This window comes from Sarcophilus harrisii, chromosome 2 (assembly GCF_902635505.1).
Source record: "Sarcophilus harrisii chromosome 2, mSarHar1.11, whole genome shotgun sequence".
Taxonomy (NCBI): Eukaryota; Metazoa; Chordata; class Mammalia; order Dasyuromorphia; family Dasyuridae; genus Sarcophilus; species Sarcophilus harrisii.
Window position 1 is genome coordinate 506,012,723 of NC_045427.1, and position 19,945 is coordinate 506,032,667.

A 19,945-nucleotide genomic window follows, 5' to 3' on the forward strand; every position below is an offset into this window, starting at 1 on the left:
GAGTGGGATTAAGTGTGAATGGGAGAGAACAGTGTTTTTTGTCATGACTTCTGAGCGTTCCCTCCCCACCCCTCAGCCAATGCAACATATTGCTTTTCTATCTTGTTCTGATAATTCCTGTCTTCCAAACCTTGACCTCACTGGGTGCATAAACCTTATTTCCTCTTCTTAATCATTATCCCACACTATTTTGATTACCTGTCTCCTATCCTAAGCAAACTATTCTGAATCTGCATCCTCTTCCTCTTGGATTCTATATGTTCCTCTTCCAAACATTATCATTTTTTTTCATGAAAATTTTGAATTTTTCCCAAGCAAGGGAAAACTGCTGAGGTCAGATTAAGCTCTGATAAACTATCCAAGTTCTGAGGTCTGCAGCTTTTCCTCAAATCCACTTGATTTAATATATAAGGAAAAAAGAAATCTAAAACCAACTTGATCATTTAAAAATAGGATTCTTAGTTAAAACTGGAAAGGGTCATTTGATTTTATTGCTTCATTTTACAATTGAGGAGAAAGGCTTAGACAAGTTAATTTACTTGCCTGAGTTTGCACTTCCAATAAGTATCTACTATGGTATTTGAACTCAGATTTTCTAGACTTCAACTTTAGTAACTTCTCTACAACATTATACTGCCTTTTAATGATGTATTTAGTTAATGCAAACCTATTATTATTATTCAAGTTATTTAAGAAAAGAGATCACCAGAACCTGGAACAGCCAATGATTAAAAATAATAGAAGAATGATCTTACAATTCTGTATTACCTGTGTTTAATAGAATATAAGCTCCTTGAGACCAGGACCGTAATATAAATTTGATACTTAGTGAAATAACAACTATACATGATGTAAGATGTTTAATAAGTATGTTGACTCAGATGTAAAAATGTTGGTAGGGAAAGAAAATCTGAGACAGTCAATGTTAGTAAGTCCAGTTACAAAGAATAGCAAAGATAAAATGACAAGATTATATTAGATTATATGTAGTAATTTGCACATCACTTGGATCCAGTTATTTCTATTTATTAGTATTCTGTTGATATTTATTAGCAGTGACATTTGGCATAGTACTCAGTATTTTTTCAGTGCCTATCATGTGCCAGACATTGTGTAAGGTAATGGGAATGTAAAGGCTAGAAATGTCCTCGATGAGCTTATACTACTAGGGAGTAAACAATAGGAATATAAATGTATAAATACAAAATATGAGCAAATTCATATAGGAATAGAAAGAGCTGTCAAACTACAGATTAAGAAAAACCTTAATATGATTTAAGCTTAATTTTGATTCTGGGGGTCCTAAATATTGAGAGTAGGATGAATAAATTTTGATTTTAATATTCACTTTAATAAAATTCCTTCCCTTTTAGACACTACATCAAGCCACGAAAAGAAGAGAAAGAATGATGTGGCTTTCCCATCGCAATTGCTTATCTTCCGTGAATGGAGCTTTGGCCTTCTTCATCCAAGGACAAGAAAGCTGTAGCATTCAACATCTCAACTATCTTCAAGTGATTGATAAAATACAGTAATGCTTAGGCTGGAGTTTCAACATTTTATCTGGGCATATCATTCCGTTTTTTCAAATAGGAAGGGACATGTGGATTACCCTCCATGGTGTCTGACTTTTTTAAGAGCCTGATCTTACCCTATCTCCATAAGCTTTGTAAAGGAATGTTTACAAAGAAACTGGGAAACACTACAAAAAAGAAACAAAATTGTCCTAGCAAAAAAGAGCAAGACGGTCCTCTGTCTAGCCAGACCAAACCCCCTAAATTTTCTAGCACTTTGAAAAGCACTGTTAAAAAAATTGCTAAGTGTTCATCTGCTCGCAACTTGTCCAGAGAAGAAGACGAAGTCAACAGGGATTATTCCCTCTCTCCCACATTCAGTTATCGTGTCGCGATTGCTAACGGACTGCAAAAGAGTATTCTTGTGACAAACACTAGTAATGAAGATCTGGTTCAAGAGCTATCATCTATTGAGAGCTCCTACTCTGAATCATTAAGTGAGATCAAGGACAGCACGGAAATCAAGGAGCACTCCTCACACACAATGCCTGTAAGACGCAATAGAAAGAGCTTGAGTAGCCTGGCTCCCTCGGAGGGAAGCTCCGACGGGGAGCGCACGTTGCATAACCTGAAACTAGGAGCTTTACGCAAACTGAGGAAATGGAAAAAGAGCCAAGAATTCGTTTCCTCTGATTCAGAGTTGAGCGCAATGAAAAAAACCTGGGGACTCCGAAGCAAATCGTTAGATAGAACTTCCCGTCCCCAGAAAACAAACACTCTCGAACCTGGGTTCAGTTCATCAGGCTGCATTAGCCAAACCCATGATGTTATGGAAATGATATTCAAGGAACTTCAGGGAATAAGCCAGATTGAAACAGAACTTTCCGAATTAAGAGGCCACGTCAATGCTCTCAAACACTCTATTGATGAGATCTCTAGCAGCGTGGAGGTTGTCCAAAGTGAGATAGAACAACTACGTACTGGCTTTGTCCAGTCTCGAAGGGAAACCAGAGACATCCATGATTATATTAAGCAAATAAGTCATACTGGGAGCAAAGCAAGTTTGAGATTTTTAAATGTCCCTGAAGAAAGATTTGAATATGTGGAAAATGTCGTATACCGGATTCTCATAGATAAAATGGGTTTTTTAGATGCACCCAATACTATAAAAATTGAATTTGCTCAGAGAATAGGGCAACAGAGGGATTGTCCAAATGCGAAGCCTCGCCCCATCCTTGTGTACTTTGAAACACCTCAACAGAGGGATTTCATTTTGAAAAAATCTTATAAACTTAAAGGAACAGGCATTGGAGTATCAACAGATATTCTAACTCATGACATCAGAGAAAGAAAAGACAGAGGAATGCCAACCTCCCAAACCTATGAGAGTATGGACATGAAGCTCTCTACTCTTGAGCCTAAAATCAAAAGGAGCAGTTGGCAGTCACCAGATGATAGTGATAAAGATCTGGATGCTGATCTTAATAAAAACAGCTATGCTGTGCTTTCCAAGTCAGACTTTCAAACCAAAGCAAGTGGCCCAAAGTCAAATGCAAAATCTCATAATGCTAAAAGTAGGAATAAAACTGCCAGCAGCAGCAAATTTTCAAATAAATCAGACTATGATGAACAAGCTGCTCAGTTTCCCAAATCTGAAAACTTGGAGAAGGAATCCAAAGTCTATTATGCTGACATGGGTCCCCTCTGGCATTCCCAAAGTGACTTTCTCACACCCAAACTGAGCCGTTCTGAATCTGATTTTTCCAAACTTTGTCAATCTTATTCAGAGGATTTTTCAGAGACTCCATTTTTTACCAGAACAAATGGAAGTTCTCTCTTATCTTCTTCAGATAGAGAACTTTGGCAAAGAAGACAGGATGGCACATCCAACTGGTATAGCAGCTCCCAGGACCAGAATTTTAACAGAAGTATTCAAAATGATCAAGGTCCCAGTGAAATAGAAAACACCGAAACAGTGGACAGTGGTGTCAGTAATGGAGTAGTGTGTATATCGGGAGACAGAAGCAATTATAGTGATTCCCAGCTTTCTTTACGTGATGATCTCTCACCATGGAAAGAATGGAATCAGTCTGAACAAGGAGCAGATTTGGGTCTTGATTCATCAACACAGGAAGGCTTTGATTATGACACCAACAGCCTGTCAGACCCTCAGCTGGATGGTGACAACAAAGATCTGGATGACCTAGGAAAGTGCCACAGTGACCTTCCAGATGACTCCGAGAGCTATGATTTTACCTTAGATGACAATTCTTCCCCATGCCCAGGATTGGATAATGAAATACAAGGTCAGTGGGTTGGCCCATATGATACTTATCAGGAAGCCAATTCTAATGAACCTTATCAAAATCAAAATCAACTGCCAATGCTGTATCGGAGTCAGAGTGAGTTACCGAGTGATGCGTCAGAGGATGCTGCCCCCAAATCGTGGCATAGCAGATTGAGCATAGACCTTTCTGATAAGACATTCAGCTTTCCAAAGTTTGGGTCCACCCTTCAGCGAGCTAAATCGGCTTTGGAGGTTGTGTGGAACAAAAGCACTCAAAGCCTAAGTGGATATGAGGACAGTGGGTCTTCCTTAATGGGGCGATTTAGAACTTTATCTCAGTCTACTGCAAATGAGTCAAGTACCACCCTTGATTCGGATGTCTACACTGAACCATATTATTACAAAGCAGAGGATGAGGAAGACTATAGTGAACCTGGAGCTGAACATGAAACAGATTATGTAGAAGTGATGGAGCAAGTTCTTGCTAAACTAGAAAATAGAACTAGCATTCCTGAAATGGATGATAATGTCCAGGAGTACGAACATCCTTCATATGAAACACCTTATGAAACACCACAGGATGAAGGGTATGATGGGCAGGTGGATGACCTGATGAATGAAGAGGGATTGGAACCTTTAAATGAAACAATAATTGAAATGGAAGTAAGGGAAGATGAAAACCAGAATGTTCCGGAAAAACCTCCAGAAACACCAAAACCCAAGAGGATTCGTCCCTCCTTTAAAGAAGCTGCCTTAAGGGCATACAGGAAGCAGATGGCAGAGCTGGAGGAAAAGATTCTAGCTGGAGGTACTCAAATTTAAATGCTACATTATTAATCCAGTATTCCTATAATGCAAAATGGTGTTTTGTCATAATTATATTGCTTCCTTTGGGGAGGAATAATTTACCTTTGTTGTATAGATCTGCTTCATTTAGGTGGGATTACATTTTACTTATCCTATCCTCTCTAAAGGGGGGATGATGAGGGAGACTAAAATTGAAGTCTAAAAAATTAAGCTTAAAAAGTCAAAAACATAACAATTTAAATATAGCTTGCCAAGTTAAAATCAGTTTGCAGCTTCCTTCTTTGTATTGTGGGAAAATGTTGTTTATGTCCCCAGGCATAAAGAAGGAATAAAATTTTAGATATCATTCCCTTGCTCCATAACCAATCTCTGAAAGTATATTCCTCAACTGCATTGTACTCAAGCTAGAAAAAAGGGAGGGACTGATGGATGCCTAATCAATAGTCTACTTGAAGGCAAGTTAGACTTGGAATGTAGGAGAAAAATTTCCCAAAGAGCAGGAAATTCTCAGCACATTGCAAGAGTAGTACATATAGTTAGGTGCCACATTGGTGAAGGAAGGGAAGGGAAAGGAGTAAGCACTTCTGTAGTACCTGCTATAATCCAGATACTATGTTAAGCCTAAAGGAGTGTTCAGACTTCTGGAATAGTTCATGGCCTTGGCTTCTGTAAGGATGTCTTTAAGTAGATGGTTTAAGGAGGCAATTTGATTTTGTTTCCTTTTTTTTTTTTTGCTGGGAACTGTCAAATCATACTAACACAAAAATATTTTTAATGATGTAACTTTTTGAATTTTGACCTTTCATATAATTTAACCTCAATTCATCTTGATCTTTATAGTCTCCTACTATTTATCTCAATGATTTACCTTAGTGACAAGTTTCCCAGCATTTTTTTTTTTTTTGGTGAGGCTACTACCTATGATGGTTTTTTTAAATGAAGCAATGTTACTCTTTCTGCTATTAACTAAGGAGCATTTATTAGTCATTATTATCATCTCTAATAATCAATGAAGATATTTAACTGTATGTATTTAAAATTATATTGGCAAGTGATTGGAAGGTAATTGATATAATTATTATGTTATTATAGCTGTCAAAAAAGTCTTTTTTTTTTTTACTGGAACCACAGGTTTTCATTTTTTTCTGGTAGGTTCAGGCAGATCACTGAGCACTTTGATGTGTTTGTTTCACGACTGATTCCATTCAGTCTCTAATGTGGTTGAAAGGTGTCAGGTTGCTCTGGATGATATATATATATATATAAACTAGAGTGGCTAAAGTTGATAAATCTGACAACAGAAAAGAAGTAATTTAAGCTGTGTAAAGGCAATATGGTGCAGTGGCTAGCAAATTGGTTCTTGACGCTAAGAAGATCCAGGTACAAGTCCCATCCCTGATACAAACTGGCTTTGTGATTATGGTCATGTCATTTAACCTTTTTCTGCATTGTAGCTATCTGTAGGACTTGCAGAGAAGGTGCTGCAGGAAGTATTTTCTCCCCTGGCAATTCCCAGTAATAGTCCATTTGTTATTCCTCTCCTTACCCTTATTTTCTGCTAAGATCTGTGGTATTGCACATCATCTCCTAAACTTACTCTTTTATCCAATTGCCAACTCTTTTATCCAGAAAGATTAGTTTCTTACTATACCCAAATTTGCTCTGAACTTTTAACCTAATTTTATCTGGAAGGAACTAGAGAAGCTATTTACTTTTTTTTACTTTGCTCCTTAAAGCTAATAAGTACACACACCTAATAGGTACATAGGTATATATATATCTATATAGATAGATACATATAGATATATCCAGATAAACTTTACTGAGAAAAATTCAAAATATCAGGAAGAAATAATCAAGGCAGAAATTACAATGGCTAGCTCTCTGCATCTGTAACGACCCTAGTAACATCTCTAAATATAAATGCCAGGGAAGCTCAAAAATCCATATCAGGAAAATTGTGTTACTCTGTCATAGTAAGATTAACAATTGCTTTTTTAAGCAAAGATGCTTGTTTTATTTTTTAAAATGTATATGGATTTTTAATAGATATTTCTTTCTGAATTATGTTGGGAGAGAAAAATCAGAAGATGCAACAGGAGGAAAAAACAGGAAAAAAGTGAATATAGCATGTGTTGATTTACATTCAATCTTCATAGTTCTGGATGCAAATGGAGCTTTTTATTCACATTTTATAGGGATTGTCTTGAATCAGTGAAACATTGAGAGGAACTAAGTCTTTCATAGTTGATTATAACACAATCTTGCTGTTACTATGTATCCTGGTCCTGCTTGTTTTGCTCACTAATAGTTCATGTAAATCTTTTTGGGACATTCTAAAATCAGCTTGTTTATCATTTTTTAAATAGAATAATAGTATTACATTACTTTCATATACCATAACTTATTCAGCCATTCCCCTATTGATTGGGCATCTATTCATTTTCAATTCTTTGCCCCACAAAAAAGAGCTGCCATAAACTTTTTTTTTTGGACATGTGGGTCCTTTTCCCTCCTTTATGATTTCTTTGGGATACAGACCCAGTAGTGATGCATTAGTGTCCCGGTTTTCCCATACCCTCTCCAACACTTTTCATTATTTTAGCCAATCTGAGAGGTGTGAGGTGGTACCTCAGAATTGTTTTAATTTGTATTTCTCTAATAAATAGTGATTTGGAACATTTTTTCTTTTGACTATAGATAGCTTTAATTTCATCATCTCAAAATTGTCTATTCATATCTTTTGACCATTTGTTAATTGGAGAATGTCTTATATTCTTATAAATTTGACATAGTTCTTTATATATTTTAGAAATTAGGCCTTTATAAGAAACACTTGCTGTAAAAAAATTTCCTAGTTTTGTACTTCTCTTTTAATTTTGTTTGTGTTGATTTTATTCATGAAAAACCTTTTCAATTTAATGTAATCAAAGTTGACCATTTTGCATTTCATAATGTTCTCTAGTTCTTTTTTGGCCATAAATTCTTCCCTTCTCCAAAGATCTGATAGATAAATTATTCCTTTTTCTCCTAATTTGTTCATGGTATATTATCCTTTAAGCCAAAATCATATATCGATTTTGACCTTATTTTGATATGGGGTATGAGACATAGGTATATGCTGAATTTCTAATATCACTTTCCAGTTTTCCCAGAAATTTTTGTGAAATAGTGAATTCTTATCCCAGAAACTGGAGTTTGGAGACTTATCAAATACTAGATTACTATAGTCATTGATTATTGTGTCATGTGTATCTAAAATGGTAAGATTAATAGTAACAGAGCCCAAAGTGCTTTCCCCACAGATTGCAAGTTTGGTTAACAATTATCTGGAAATTTCCCAAGATTTTTCCCTCAAACCCCTCCACCAGCATGAATCAACATGAGTCCTTAGTTATAAACTCTTTTTTCTCTCTTCAGCTAAATCCTGCTAAAGCAAGAGAGAAATCTTGTTTAAAAAATGAAACAAAACAAAACAAAGACGATTGGACTTTTATTGGTTTGGCAGAGGATGTCCCATTTACTCTAGCTCTTACTCCACCTAAGATTCTGAGAGGGTATCCTATATCTAATTCTCTGACTACCTTCTTTATTTTATAAGTAGCCCCTTACTTTATTGGCTTGTGTTCCTTATGCATTCCTCGTATTTGATTTTGGCATTCCCAACCTTCCTAAGTATGCTTTAAAACAATATTTAAGACAATAACAAGTAACTGTGTTATTCTCCATTTCTTTTCCTTTGCTGTCTTGCACATCATATCTCCAGAGGCAGGAGAATCAGTCAAAGGTTGAATCCTAGATTAGATTTTAAATTCTTAGTCTATGGATTTGTGTATTCAATTTGCCAAATTGATTATTATTGAGCCTCATTCTTCTTAGAGTTGGCTTTCCCATCTTGCATCATTGTGTATCGAAGTCTTAGGTTAATTAGAGACAGTCTTCTTGTAGTTTCTCTCCCCACCTCCATTTCCCATAAGATACCATTTCTCCTGGGATTCCTGCCTGTAAGAAACTTATAATGACTTACCATTGACCCAAAGAAGTGCCATTCTTGCTTCTTGTCTACTTAAATGAGCAAAACCCTTCTTTATTTGATCTTCAGAGATTTCAACCCTTGGGCATAAGGCTTTCAGAATCTCTCACTTTTTTCCTTTACCTCCTTAAATATACTTATTTTAAAGTCATGGAAACAGGTACTCCACCATAATTTTCTTAGTCTGGTTGTTTAGAGTGAACAAATCAGTTTCACTTTTTGGATATAGTTTCTCCTTATGTAAAACTAGGGGATTTAATTACATGGCTTCTTGGGTCCCATTTACCTCTCAACTGGTGTTTAGATGACATAATGAATAGAGACCTAGAGAAAGGAAGATCTGAGTTCAATTGTCTCAAATACCTGTTAACTGATCTTAGGCAAGTCATTACACATTAAAGTATCTTCCTCATGTTCTTCATCTGTAAAAATGGCATAATAATAGCACCACTCTCCCAGGATTGTTGTAGCTCAAATAATATTTGTAGAGTGCTTCACAAACTTTAAATTCCTACATTAAAGTTAATTTTTATTAAAGTTATGGTCCTGTGATCCTAAAGTCTCTATTAATTGCTATCATGACTTTGTATGATACAGATTCCTTTTCCAGCAGTTGCTATGGATTCCCATGGGACTACTATTTCCTAAAGTCTTCCTAGAATCCATAAAGCTAGGTGTGTAGTTATCTCTCCTGAATGGTGAATCCCTTGATTCTTACCTTACTTACAAAACCTTAAATAAGACATCTTTAGGTTAAACACTTATCTCTGTCCAATGATGTGCTCCAGGCAGCTCCATACCTTCAAAATGAATTGTGCTTCATGTCCTTCTTCTCAGATGAATAGTTTTTCAGAGCTCAAGCTAGCAGACATTTTTTATACTTAAAATAAGCAATGTTTTCCAAATCCATTTCTACAACATTTTAGAAGCTTTTGTTATGTTTTGGCTTTCTTCTTTGGGACTTATTATGGAAATGTATGGTTTCTGAAATCTATTTTATGTTAGCCCAGATGTTTATCTTATTTTCTTAAGTGTCTGTTCTTGTGCTTAATTTTCAGTTATTAGTTCTTATATTACCTTGTACAACAATTGAATATATTTTTTCAGTTTTTACGTTTTCTAGATGCTTAGTCCTTGATGCTAAGACAAATAGAGAAGCATCTTATCTTGGTGCCATGATTGAAAGTTAGTTGGCATTGCACAAAATATAAAGCAAGATGATAGAAAGGGCTAGAGCCATGAATTTTATATTCTTGACTTTTAAAAGACATTCATTGTGGCAAAATGTGTTTCAAGAAGAAACTGTCTCTTTTCTCTCAAAAAAGTTATTTTTAAGTGAGAAAAAATTTCAGCAGCCATTTATAAAAAACAATATCAAAATAGACAAAAATAAAATGATCATACCTAATCTTATTAATAACAAATTATTTAGAATTACATTTTTAAAGAAACTATATTTTGTGTGCTTCCATATGCCTATTGGATCCTTTCTTCTGTATCCCTCTAGAAAAAATTTATGAAAAACATAAACATAATCAGCTGTAAAGAACCTTAATCTTTTCATAATTTTAAGAAGGAAAAACCAATTCTTAGGCTGAGTAACTCCTTTGTACACTCTGGACATAAAGAATTGGACTACCTTTAATATTTGGAGTCTAAATCCTGCAGATTAATCACTTATTCTAAAGGAAATTATTACATATCTGTAAGCTATTCTCATATTGATAAAGAGTATCAGATTGATAGCTTAAGAGACTGAAATAGCCTAATTTTCAAAAGAACATGCCCCATTTTAGCCAACATATTGGCAACACAGTCTTGACTCTTTGTGAGAAAAACTGGCTAAGGAATGATAGTGAGTCAGTCTCCAGATCTGATCCCTACTCTTTCTCTCCACTGAGAAAGCCCAACAAATTGCCAAGTGCCATGATGGATTTTGTGGCATGGACATCTGCTCCCTAGGCATGGGCTTGAGGTCAACAGATTTTCTTACTCTGGCAACAGTTAGACAGTTATGATGTATTTTATTCATTCCCAGGCCAAATTGAACCCTGAGAATCTTACTGTGAAACCATATGATTAAGTGTTTCCTGATAGATTTTTGTGGAATTGTAGAATATTAGAAATGAGGTACTTCTTTGTTTTCAACTATTTTTGTTAAACTAAGGTAAAAGTGGATCTTAAACTATGTGATAGGCTATTTGAGTGCTACATAGTGTTATCATTCTAAATAATTTATTTATCAAAGATTCGATAACTGAAAAAGATCCTAGAAACGTAACTTGTCTGTTTCTTTGTTCTCTAGTTGTTTACCCCATATTAGGACCTGATTGGCTCCTTAAGGGATATGAGATAAAGCCAGGATTGCTCTTCTGTGCATGAAGGGAGCCTGATTTCCCTCAAGGTTCAAGGTTGTAAATTAGATTACCCTTTTCCTCATAATTTATAGCTATTCCATAGAATATTACAGTTAAGAAAGTACAGTGGAGGTTACCTACTTCAACAATTTGCATGGAGCATATCCAATGTGTGGATACTCTTATCAGACTCAGGCAAAATTCTGAGCTAATTGTTTATTTTGGAATTTCTTCCTACCAACATTCCCTTTCGTTTCCACTCTATGTTGCTCTACCCTACCCTCTTTGTAGCCTCAAATGCCTAGGGATTTCATACTGCTCATGGTTATCCAGTCTACCCAACAAAACTTGTTCAATACTAAATTATCCTAGGGTTCTCCTATTTGTGAGGCACTGAGTGGTAGAATGAAGATAGTACTAAGTCTGTAGTGAGGAAGATCTGAGTTCAAATATGACCTCAGAAATTTCCTGTATAATTCCAGTCAAGTCATTTATATCCCCTATTTGCCTCAGTTTTTCCAACTTTAAATGAGCATAATAATAGTATCTACCTCCCAGTTGTTATGAGTATTAAATGAGATAATATTTTAATAGTATTTAGCACACAGTAGGTGCTTAATCAATATTGTTTTCTTCTCTGTGAAAGAAGATAAATTAGTTGATGCTAAAGTATTGGTGACTGACAATGCCTTAATTTACTTTTCAGAGGAAATATTGCATTTTTACAAAGACCTTTATTGTCTTATTCCCATGATGGGAATTTAATTAATTAGTAGAACAATGGAAGGGACAATCCAGGATCATTATCTAAATCAGACTACCAACTTTGCCTAAAAGTCTGCTCTTACCTTTGTACCACAGTCAGTGACTGGTTTGTTTCGCAGGGTACTTGGAACTATAATTGTTTTATGATGATTAATACACCATACTCTTTTCAAAATTGTACAGGATTTTCTGAAATCATGACAATGGATTTTTAATTGATGTCATATAACAAATAAGTTACTCTTCCTTCCTCTTCATTGCTTTTGGCCACCAAATTTTCACTAGTTTTACACCAATGACATTTTGTTCCTGTTTTGATATGAAACAAATTATTAAAAATTCAGAACACTGCCTGTCACTGTTTATTGCCACTAAACTAATGTCAAAAGGAATTGTAAATGATCGAAAAACTTCAAGTTTTCTAGACACCTCAAGGTTTTGAAGTAAAAAATTGTTCTTAATTTTTCCAGATTTAAACCTTGGTCTAGCCAGGGACCTCTTAAATGCTGATAAATGGAGTAGTACAGTTGCTTGAAGGATGATGAATTTGAAGTCTGATTTTGATATGCCTCAAGTTAGAGTTTAATTTTTTTTCACATGCATTTTAGCAGAAGAATGTATCCCATCTTTTACTCAGAGCTCTATTTCTAGTCCCTGTTCATATAGCCTCTGAAATGGTAATCTCTATAAGTCAGAATTTCTATTGCTAATAATTTAGTCTCCCCCCACCCCCACCCAATTAAGCTAGGCATTTTCTTTAAAGATTTTAAGTTTCTGTTAGAATGACTAGTTTGCATTGCATTATAATTACATTATCATCACTAGTTTTAAGTTGATCCATTTCCCAGATCTAGTAGTTTACATTCTCTTGTACAGGAAATAACATGAACGTATTATAAAAATATAATTTTTTATAAAGCAATTCCATTGCTGAATGAGAGTGCTAATTAATGAAGAAAATTTATTAAACTCATGTCATCTGTCAAGGCACTGTCCTTATTACTGGGAATACAAGGAAAAATCAACAACAAAAATAGTCCCTGTCCTCACATTCTAATGGGAAGAGGAGAGGCTAACATTCCCAAATAAATATATGTACAACAATATATTCAGAGTATATAGAAAGTAATATTAGAGGGGAAAGCATAGATAGCTTTTTTTTGTACAGATAAAATCCTAACTGAGCTTTTGAGTAATCAAGGAGTCTAGGAATTATACCATAGAGATGTCTACTTGATGCAGTGAATTCTTGGGTCTATTGCTTAATAGTCCCAAGAGAACTACATTTAAAAAGTTTACATTTCTTCTTTTGAGTTTAGGAGGGTAATATCTGGATTCTTACATAAGCTTTGTGGTAAATCACTTGTGTGACTTTAGACAAATTATCTAAAGCTCATTTTATAGATGAGGAAATGAATGCCCAAAGAAGTTGATTATAATGATCTTGAAGATCAGCTTCACCCCAGGTCTGTTTTGTCATGAAATAAATAGTTGGGTGTGAAGAAATAAAGGAGTTCTCTTTTCACTATCCTTATCCTATATTTCATCCAAGCTGGATTATATCCCTTGCTGTCCTCTCAGGTATAGAGTTTCCCAATTTCTTCTTTAATTTATATGATTTTTTTTGCATATTTCTGATATCCAAGAAGAAAATCCTTTCCTTCCAGATTCCTCCCTTCTTCACCAAGGAATAGTAGCTTGCCCGGGAGTTTCAAAAATGCTCCAGATGATATTTGTTGTAAGATATTGGTTGCACAGTGGCTAGACAGAATGTTTATATCATAGAAATGTGACAAACTGTCGACCTTCCTTGGCTGTCACTTTTTTCTTTCTTTCTTTTTTTTTTTTTTTAAATACACATTGCTTTGTTCATAATGTTGGGAGAGAGAGCCAAAGGGAAAAACCATAGGAGAGATTAAAAACAAAGAAAAAAGAAGTGAACATAGCATATGTTGATTTATATTCAGTCTCCTAAGTTCTTTTTTTCTGGATGCAGATGGCATTTTCTGTACAAAGTCTATTGAGATTACTTTAGATTAATTAACCACTAGAGAAGAACCAAGCCTTTCATAGTTGATCATCACACATTCCTGCTGTAATTGTGTGTAATGTGTAACATATTCTGCTTGTTTCTCTTAGTCAGTTCATGTAAATCTTTCCAGGCCTTTCTAAAATCAGCTTGTTCATCATTTTTATAGAACAATAATATCCCTTTACCTTCATATACCACAACTTGTTGAGTTGTTTCCCAAGTGATGATCATCTACTCATTTTCCAGTTCTTTGCTACCACAAAAAGAACTGCTGCAAACATTTTTACACATCTGGGTCCTTTTCCCTCCTTTATGATTTCCTTGGGAATGGTCCTGCTGGGTTAAAGGGTATGTATAGCCCTTTGGACATAATTCTAGATTGCTCTCCAGAATGGTTGGATCATTTCAAACTCTACCAACAACGAATTAGTGCCCAGTTTTCCCATACCTCTCCAATATTTATAATTATCTTTTCCTTTCACTTTAGCCAATTTGAAAGGTATGAGGTGATACTTTTGCTTTATCTGAGATCTGACTTGCTATTCTTACTTTTTAAAATTCAACTGAAACATAATAAATTGTATTTCAGCCTTTTACCATTATTTTATATGTGTCTCTCTGTGCCAAATGTTTTTCTTGTAAATAACATATTTTAGGATTCTGTTTTTAATCCACTCTGCTATTTGCTTCAGTTTTATGGGAGAGTTCATCCCATTCACATTCACAGTTATAATTATCAGCTCTGTATTTTCCTCCATCCTATTTTTCTCTCCTGTATGTACTTTTGTTCTCTTTCCACTTTGTCCTGAGTAATTTTTTTTTCTGTCCACCCTGCTCCACTGCATTATGTCTCATCATTCCTTTCCCTTCTCTTTGTAGCATTTTTTAACCCACTCCACCTACTACCTTATCTTCTATCACTCTTCCCTTCTTCTCTTACCTTTCTCCCTAGGATCTCTGCCCTCCCTTCTATCCTGTCCCTTCCTCTTTCTCCTCCTATTTCTTTTTTAGGTTTAGATCAATTTCTATATCCAATTGATTGATTAAGGTATTCCCCTGGGGTAAAGGGGGAGCTGTCCCAAGTTTCTTGTGAAGCTCTGAGCCTTGATTTTGAGTGCTGGGACCCTTTATGTTTGCAGAATGTAGCTTTTGCCTGCTCTTTTCAGGTAAGAGCCCGGTTTCCCACAGCTCTTCTGAGCTGTGACTGGAAGCTGCCCTACTGGTTTGTTCCTCTACTGATCCAGGACTGAGTGACTTATTGCTCTTTTGCTGTGATTAAGATGCTCTCATAGGCATTCCCAGAGTCTGTTTTAGCTGGGCATAACACCCTTTTAATCCCAGTGAGACTGACCTTTTTGAAGTTTTTCCAATCTATCTAGAGCTGAATAGTAGTTTCATCCTGTCAAACTCTGTTCAGAGGCTTGGTTTCATGTGGTTTTCAAGGGAAACTGGGAGAGCTGGAACAGTTTCCTGACTTTACTCCATCATCTTGGCTCCACTCCAGGTATCACTTCTATTATGATGTTCAAAAGTCTTTGAAACTTTTTTTGTGGGGAACTGTGGCTGTAGTATTATAGATAAGTGTTTAAACTAAAGAGGTAAATTTTCTTGTGCACGCAAAATATTCTTTATTATTAGTATGAAAATTGTTCAAGTTATGTACTACATACAAGTAGACAAAACTGATAAAAGTTCAGCTACACTCAGAGTAAATAAACAAAGTGCTATGTAAAAATTGCTTGTTTGGATATTGTTTTCCAAGCGTGATTTGCTCCCATATAAGATTAGGTTTTTCTTTATCTCATAGAATCTAAATTCTGTCTCCCTGGTTAAACTCAGAATCTGAAGTCTGTCTTCCTGGCCATCCCCTTTTTATATAGTCTTTAAGTAAAGAGGTATCTTCCCCAGTTCTATACTTGGATTTATGCTGGATTATAGTCCTGGAATTCTATCAGGTACAGTTTTATCTATCTTTAATTTCTAGAGAAGTTTCCAATATTCTCTTTTCCCCCCTAAATTTCCCAGTTATCAATCCGAATCTTTACATATTCATGAGGGGAAAAAAAGCATTGTTCTATGTTTCTTAGACCACAAGCAGATACCATGTGATTTGGTTAAATGATACATGAAAAGGAGGTTTGAAGAATGTCTTGAAATAGGTAAGTGGAGGTTGATGAACACCAAACAGAAGTACAAAGCTTCCCCTTCTGCCCAAGTTAACTGTTTTAATTTCAATCACATTGATTTTGTTCATGCAAAACCTTTTATATTTTCTACATGAAATTCTACATTTTATATTCTATCATATAATCTGTTATTTAAGAACTTCCCTCCCCCCATACATAAATATGCAAAGTTATCTTCTTTCACTCTCTTCTAATTTTATTACGATAAAATCTTTTCTATTTAGGTCATATCATTTTGAAATTTATTGTTGAATATGGCATAAGATGTTCATCTAAACTGAATTTCTGCCAGACAGTCTACTTAATTTACTGGAAAATTTTGCTGAATAGGGAATTCTTACATTGGTAGTTGGTGTTTTTGTATTATTTGAAGACACAACAAAGTTATTGACTCTGGATTGAACTTGTCTGGTCTATTTCACTGACCATCTATTTGTTAATACTAAAACCCTTTATTTACTTTTAAAAAAAGACTTCCTTTGAGACTCTGGACCTTTTCTTTCTCCAGATGCATTTTACCACTCTTGTTTCTTGGTCTATAAAATAATTCATAGTTCTTTGACTAGCAAGGTACTCTACCTTGTGTGGCACAATTGATAAAGCTAATTGATAAGCTAAACTTGTAGCTGGGAGAATCTGAATTAAAATCTTGCCTCACGCATTTACTAGATGTGTGATCTTGAGCAAATAACCTCTTCTTCAATTTTCTCATCTGTAAAATGAGGATAATAATAGCATCTACCTCCAAGAAATGTTTTGAAAACAAAAATCAAATAACATTTGTAAAGTGTTTTAAAAACCAATAAAGTGCTATACAAATGTTAGCTATCATCACCATTATTAATAAGACCATATGTAGGTGACGTATTGGGCAGATCAGTGGATTTGGGATTAAAGAAGACTTCAGTTCAAGATTTCTTTGAATCTCAATTTCTCATCTGTATAATGAGGATAATGGTATCACTTACCTTACAGGATAGTGAGAATGAAATGAGATTACATGAAAAACATTTTATAAACAACAATGTACTTCATTTAAAAAATTGACTAGATATTTCCTTTAAAAGATGACATGATTTTATCAATCGTGGGTACAAGGTAGGTTGATCCCATTTTTAATTAGAATTAGACCCTGATTTGTGAAAATAATGAATCCTTGTGTGGATTTGAATACATGTGACCTATAGGAGTTTCCTTATTCACATTTATCAGTAATTAATTTTTGGATAAAACATTTTTATGAGATTTTCTTATTGTGTTTGGGTACTGAATTTCCTTCCCAGTTTTTACTACTAAAATATTTTTCCTATAAATATTTTTCCTATATACATGGGGCCTTTCCAACTTTCATCTCCATAAGGAGTCCTGTATGCTCAGAAGTGAAATTACTTTATCAAAGGTTCAATCCGGATTTTCACATGTAGTATTTGTATATGTCTAACTTCCCTCAACCCCTCCAATACTTAACATTTATCTTTTGTTATCTTTCCCAATCTAGTGCCACTGTTTTGCCACTTTTTCTTAAATTACTATAGGACTTAAGGTCAGCATCACACAAGATTGCATTTAAATGCTCTGATTTCTTTAATGTGGATTAAGTTTTGTCTTACAAAGAGTGCTATATACTCTTTTAAAAAAATAGCCTTTTATTTACAAGTTATATGTATGGATTATATACTCTTGAGTATAGTTATTGTGCTTTTGACACTTTTGTATTTCCCACAGCTTTTACCAGAGAGCTGGACAAACAATAAACACTCAATAAGTGCTTCTTTTTGGTGACTTACTGAATTGAAGCTATATACATAATACACAGCTTTTTATCACCTGGAATTTTAAAGATAACTCATGTCTTTCAAGTCTTCATCTTTTATCTTTGGCAAATGAGAATCTTAGACTATTCAAGTTTGCATTTATTTTAGGAATGATTTAGTCCAATGCTGTCATTTTTTAGAGACTAAGAAACCAAAATAGGGTATTGAATCTGACAACTTATAACATAAAGAATAATTGAAGGAAATGATGGCATTTTGAATGATAGGAATTACAGCTGGGATGGATCCTAAAGATCATCATATGCTTAAATTTTCCAAAAACCCCTAATGTTCCAAAGTATATATTGAGACCCATAATGGTTCCATCATTTAACCAAATTCACTAAATACTTAAAAGAAGCAGACTTTAAATTCAGAATCCTCAAATTCTGAATCCATCCTACTATAACTACTTCTAAAAGATAAGACTAGAAATAATGATTATAATTTTTAATTATTTGAGGGGTTTCATTAGAAATAGTGAGTGAAGTACTATTTTATGCCAGAAAGGGCAACTAGAATTGGTTAGAAGATAGAGGGAAGTAGATTTTGTTTAACTATAAGGAAGAATTTTCTAAGAATTGAGACTTAACAACAGAACTGGTGGCCTTTGGTTCTGGGTTCTTTGCCACCAGAAGTATTCAAACAAAAGGCTTTATGGCCTTCTTTAGTTAGCTAGGTAACATTAAATGTTAACACTGAATTCGAATTGAGGAATACTAATTACTTATCAGCTATATGATCCTGGGAAAACTACTTAACTTTTTTCAGCTTTAGTTTCCTTACATAGAAATTTGGTATAATAATAGCACCCACCTTACATGATTGTTGTGAGGGTCAAGTAACACAACATATTGAAACACTTTGCAAAGCTTAAAATACTAAATGCTAGCTATCGTTATTTTTGGTATGCTGTGGATGGGACTCCAGTAATGTGGGGGCAGTGCCAGATTTTTGCACACACAATATAAAATACAATTTGGGGCCAAGAAATAAAAATAAAACTCCCTAAATTTCAAATTTTACATAATTAACTACAAAATGTAAAAACATACTTTAGCCACTAGGGACTATATTAAGTCCACAATAAAATTCAGTGGATTTTTTAGAAGTGTAAAAAAGGATTGTAGCTCTTTAGGAGGCTCAGGGTAACAAATTATCCAACAGCAAGGCAATTTTTAAATTAAAAAAAATTTTTATTAAATGCAGAATAATAATAAAAAAAAGAAAAACAGACAAGGCATACAAAATAAAAAAAAAGAGAACCTTATCATGTGCCCAGCAGAACCTCAAGGAGGATTCAAAATACATAACAAATTACCAGTTCAAGAAAAATGTATAGATTAGTAGAAGAAATTAGATTCATGAGTATCCATCTTTACTTCCTTGTAAATTGTTTTTTTTTGTTCTCTGCTGAGTACTTTTTTACTTTATTCTTTTGTTCCCTTTTCATCCTCCCCATTGCCTCTAACCAGGTTATAGTTAAGAAAAGATATATTATATATACCTATGTGGATACACACACACACACACACACACACACACACACACACACACCCTGTTCCTCCCCACCCATCTCACATACTCTCATATCTTTCCTATCCCTGTTAACTCTTTGCTTTAATTCTGCTCCTTAACTTTCCTTGCTATTATTTAACCTTCTCCCACTCCTGGATTCTTCCTTTTTCTTCCCTAAACTTTTACTTCCCCATCTGTCCATCTTCCTCCTCACCCTTATTTCTTTATAGATTTTGGAGGGTGCTATACTCTTCATGGTATATATGTAGTGTTGCCTATTGAACCCATTTCCTACATGATTAGATTTTTCAGAACTATGAGTCCTCCTGCTCCCTCTAATGCCTCTATGTTGATCTTCTTCCGCACCTCATTTGAATAACATGATTACAATTTTTACCTTAACTCTGCCCCAATCTTTCTTAAGATTAGCTATTAATGCCAGTGATCGCTGTTTTCCTCTTCTCAGCAATACAGTGTTCTAAGACATTTCCAATAAACTTGGAAATAGAAAATTTCATCCACATTCAGAGAAAGAACTATAGAAACTTCATGTGGGTAGAAGCTTTCTAGTTTCTCCTTTGTTGTTGTTGTTGACTTTTTTCTTTTCATGTTTTTTTTTTCCTTTTGCTCTG

General features: G+C 34.7%; 1 protein-coding gene across 2 annotated transcripts in view; it reads left to right on the forward strand.

Moving 5' to 3' along the window:
• Positions 1-1,328: 1,328 nt before the first annotated feature.
• The window catches only part of UNC13C (unc-13 homolog C), a 668,923-nt gene continuing 650,306 nt past the window's right edge, over positions 1,329-19,945 (forward strand). For both annotated transcript variants that reach the window (XM_031955232.1, XM_031955234.1), the window contains exon 1: positions 1,329-4,609. In XM_031955232.1, the coding sequence (XP_031811092.1) occupies positions 1,618-4,609 (2,992 nt within the window). In that variant the 5' untranslated portion in view covers positions 1,329-1,617. The remainder of the gene's footprint in view (positions 4,610-19,945) is intronic.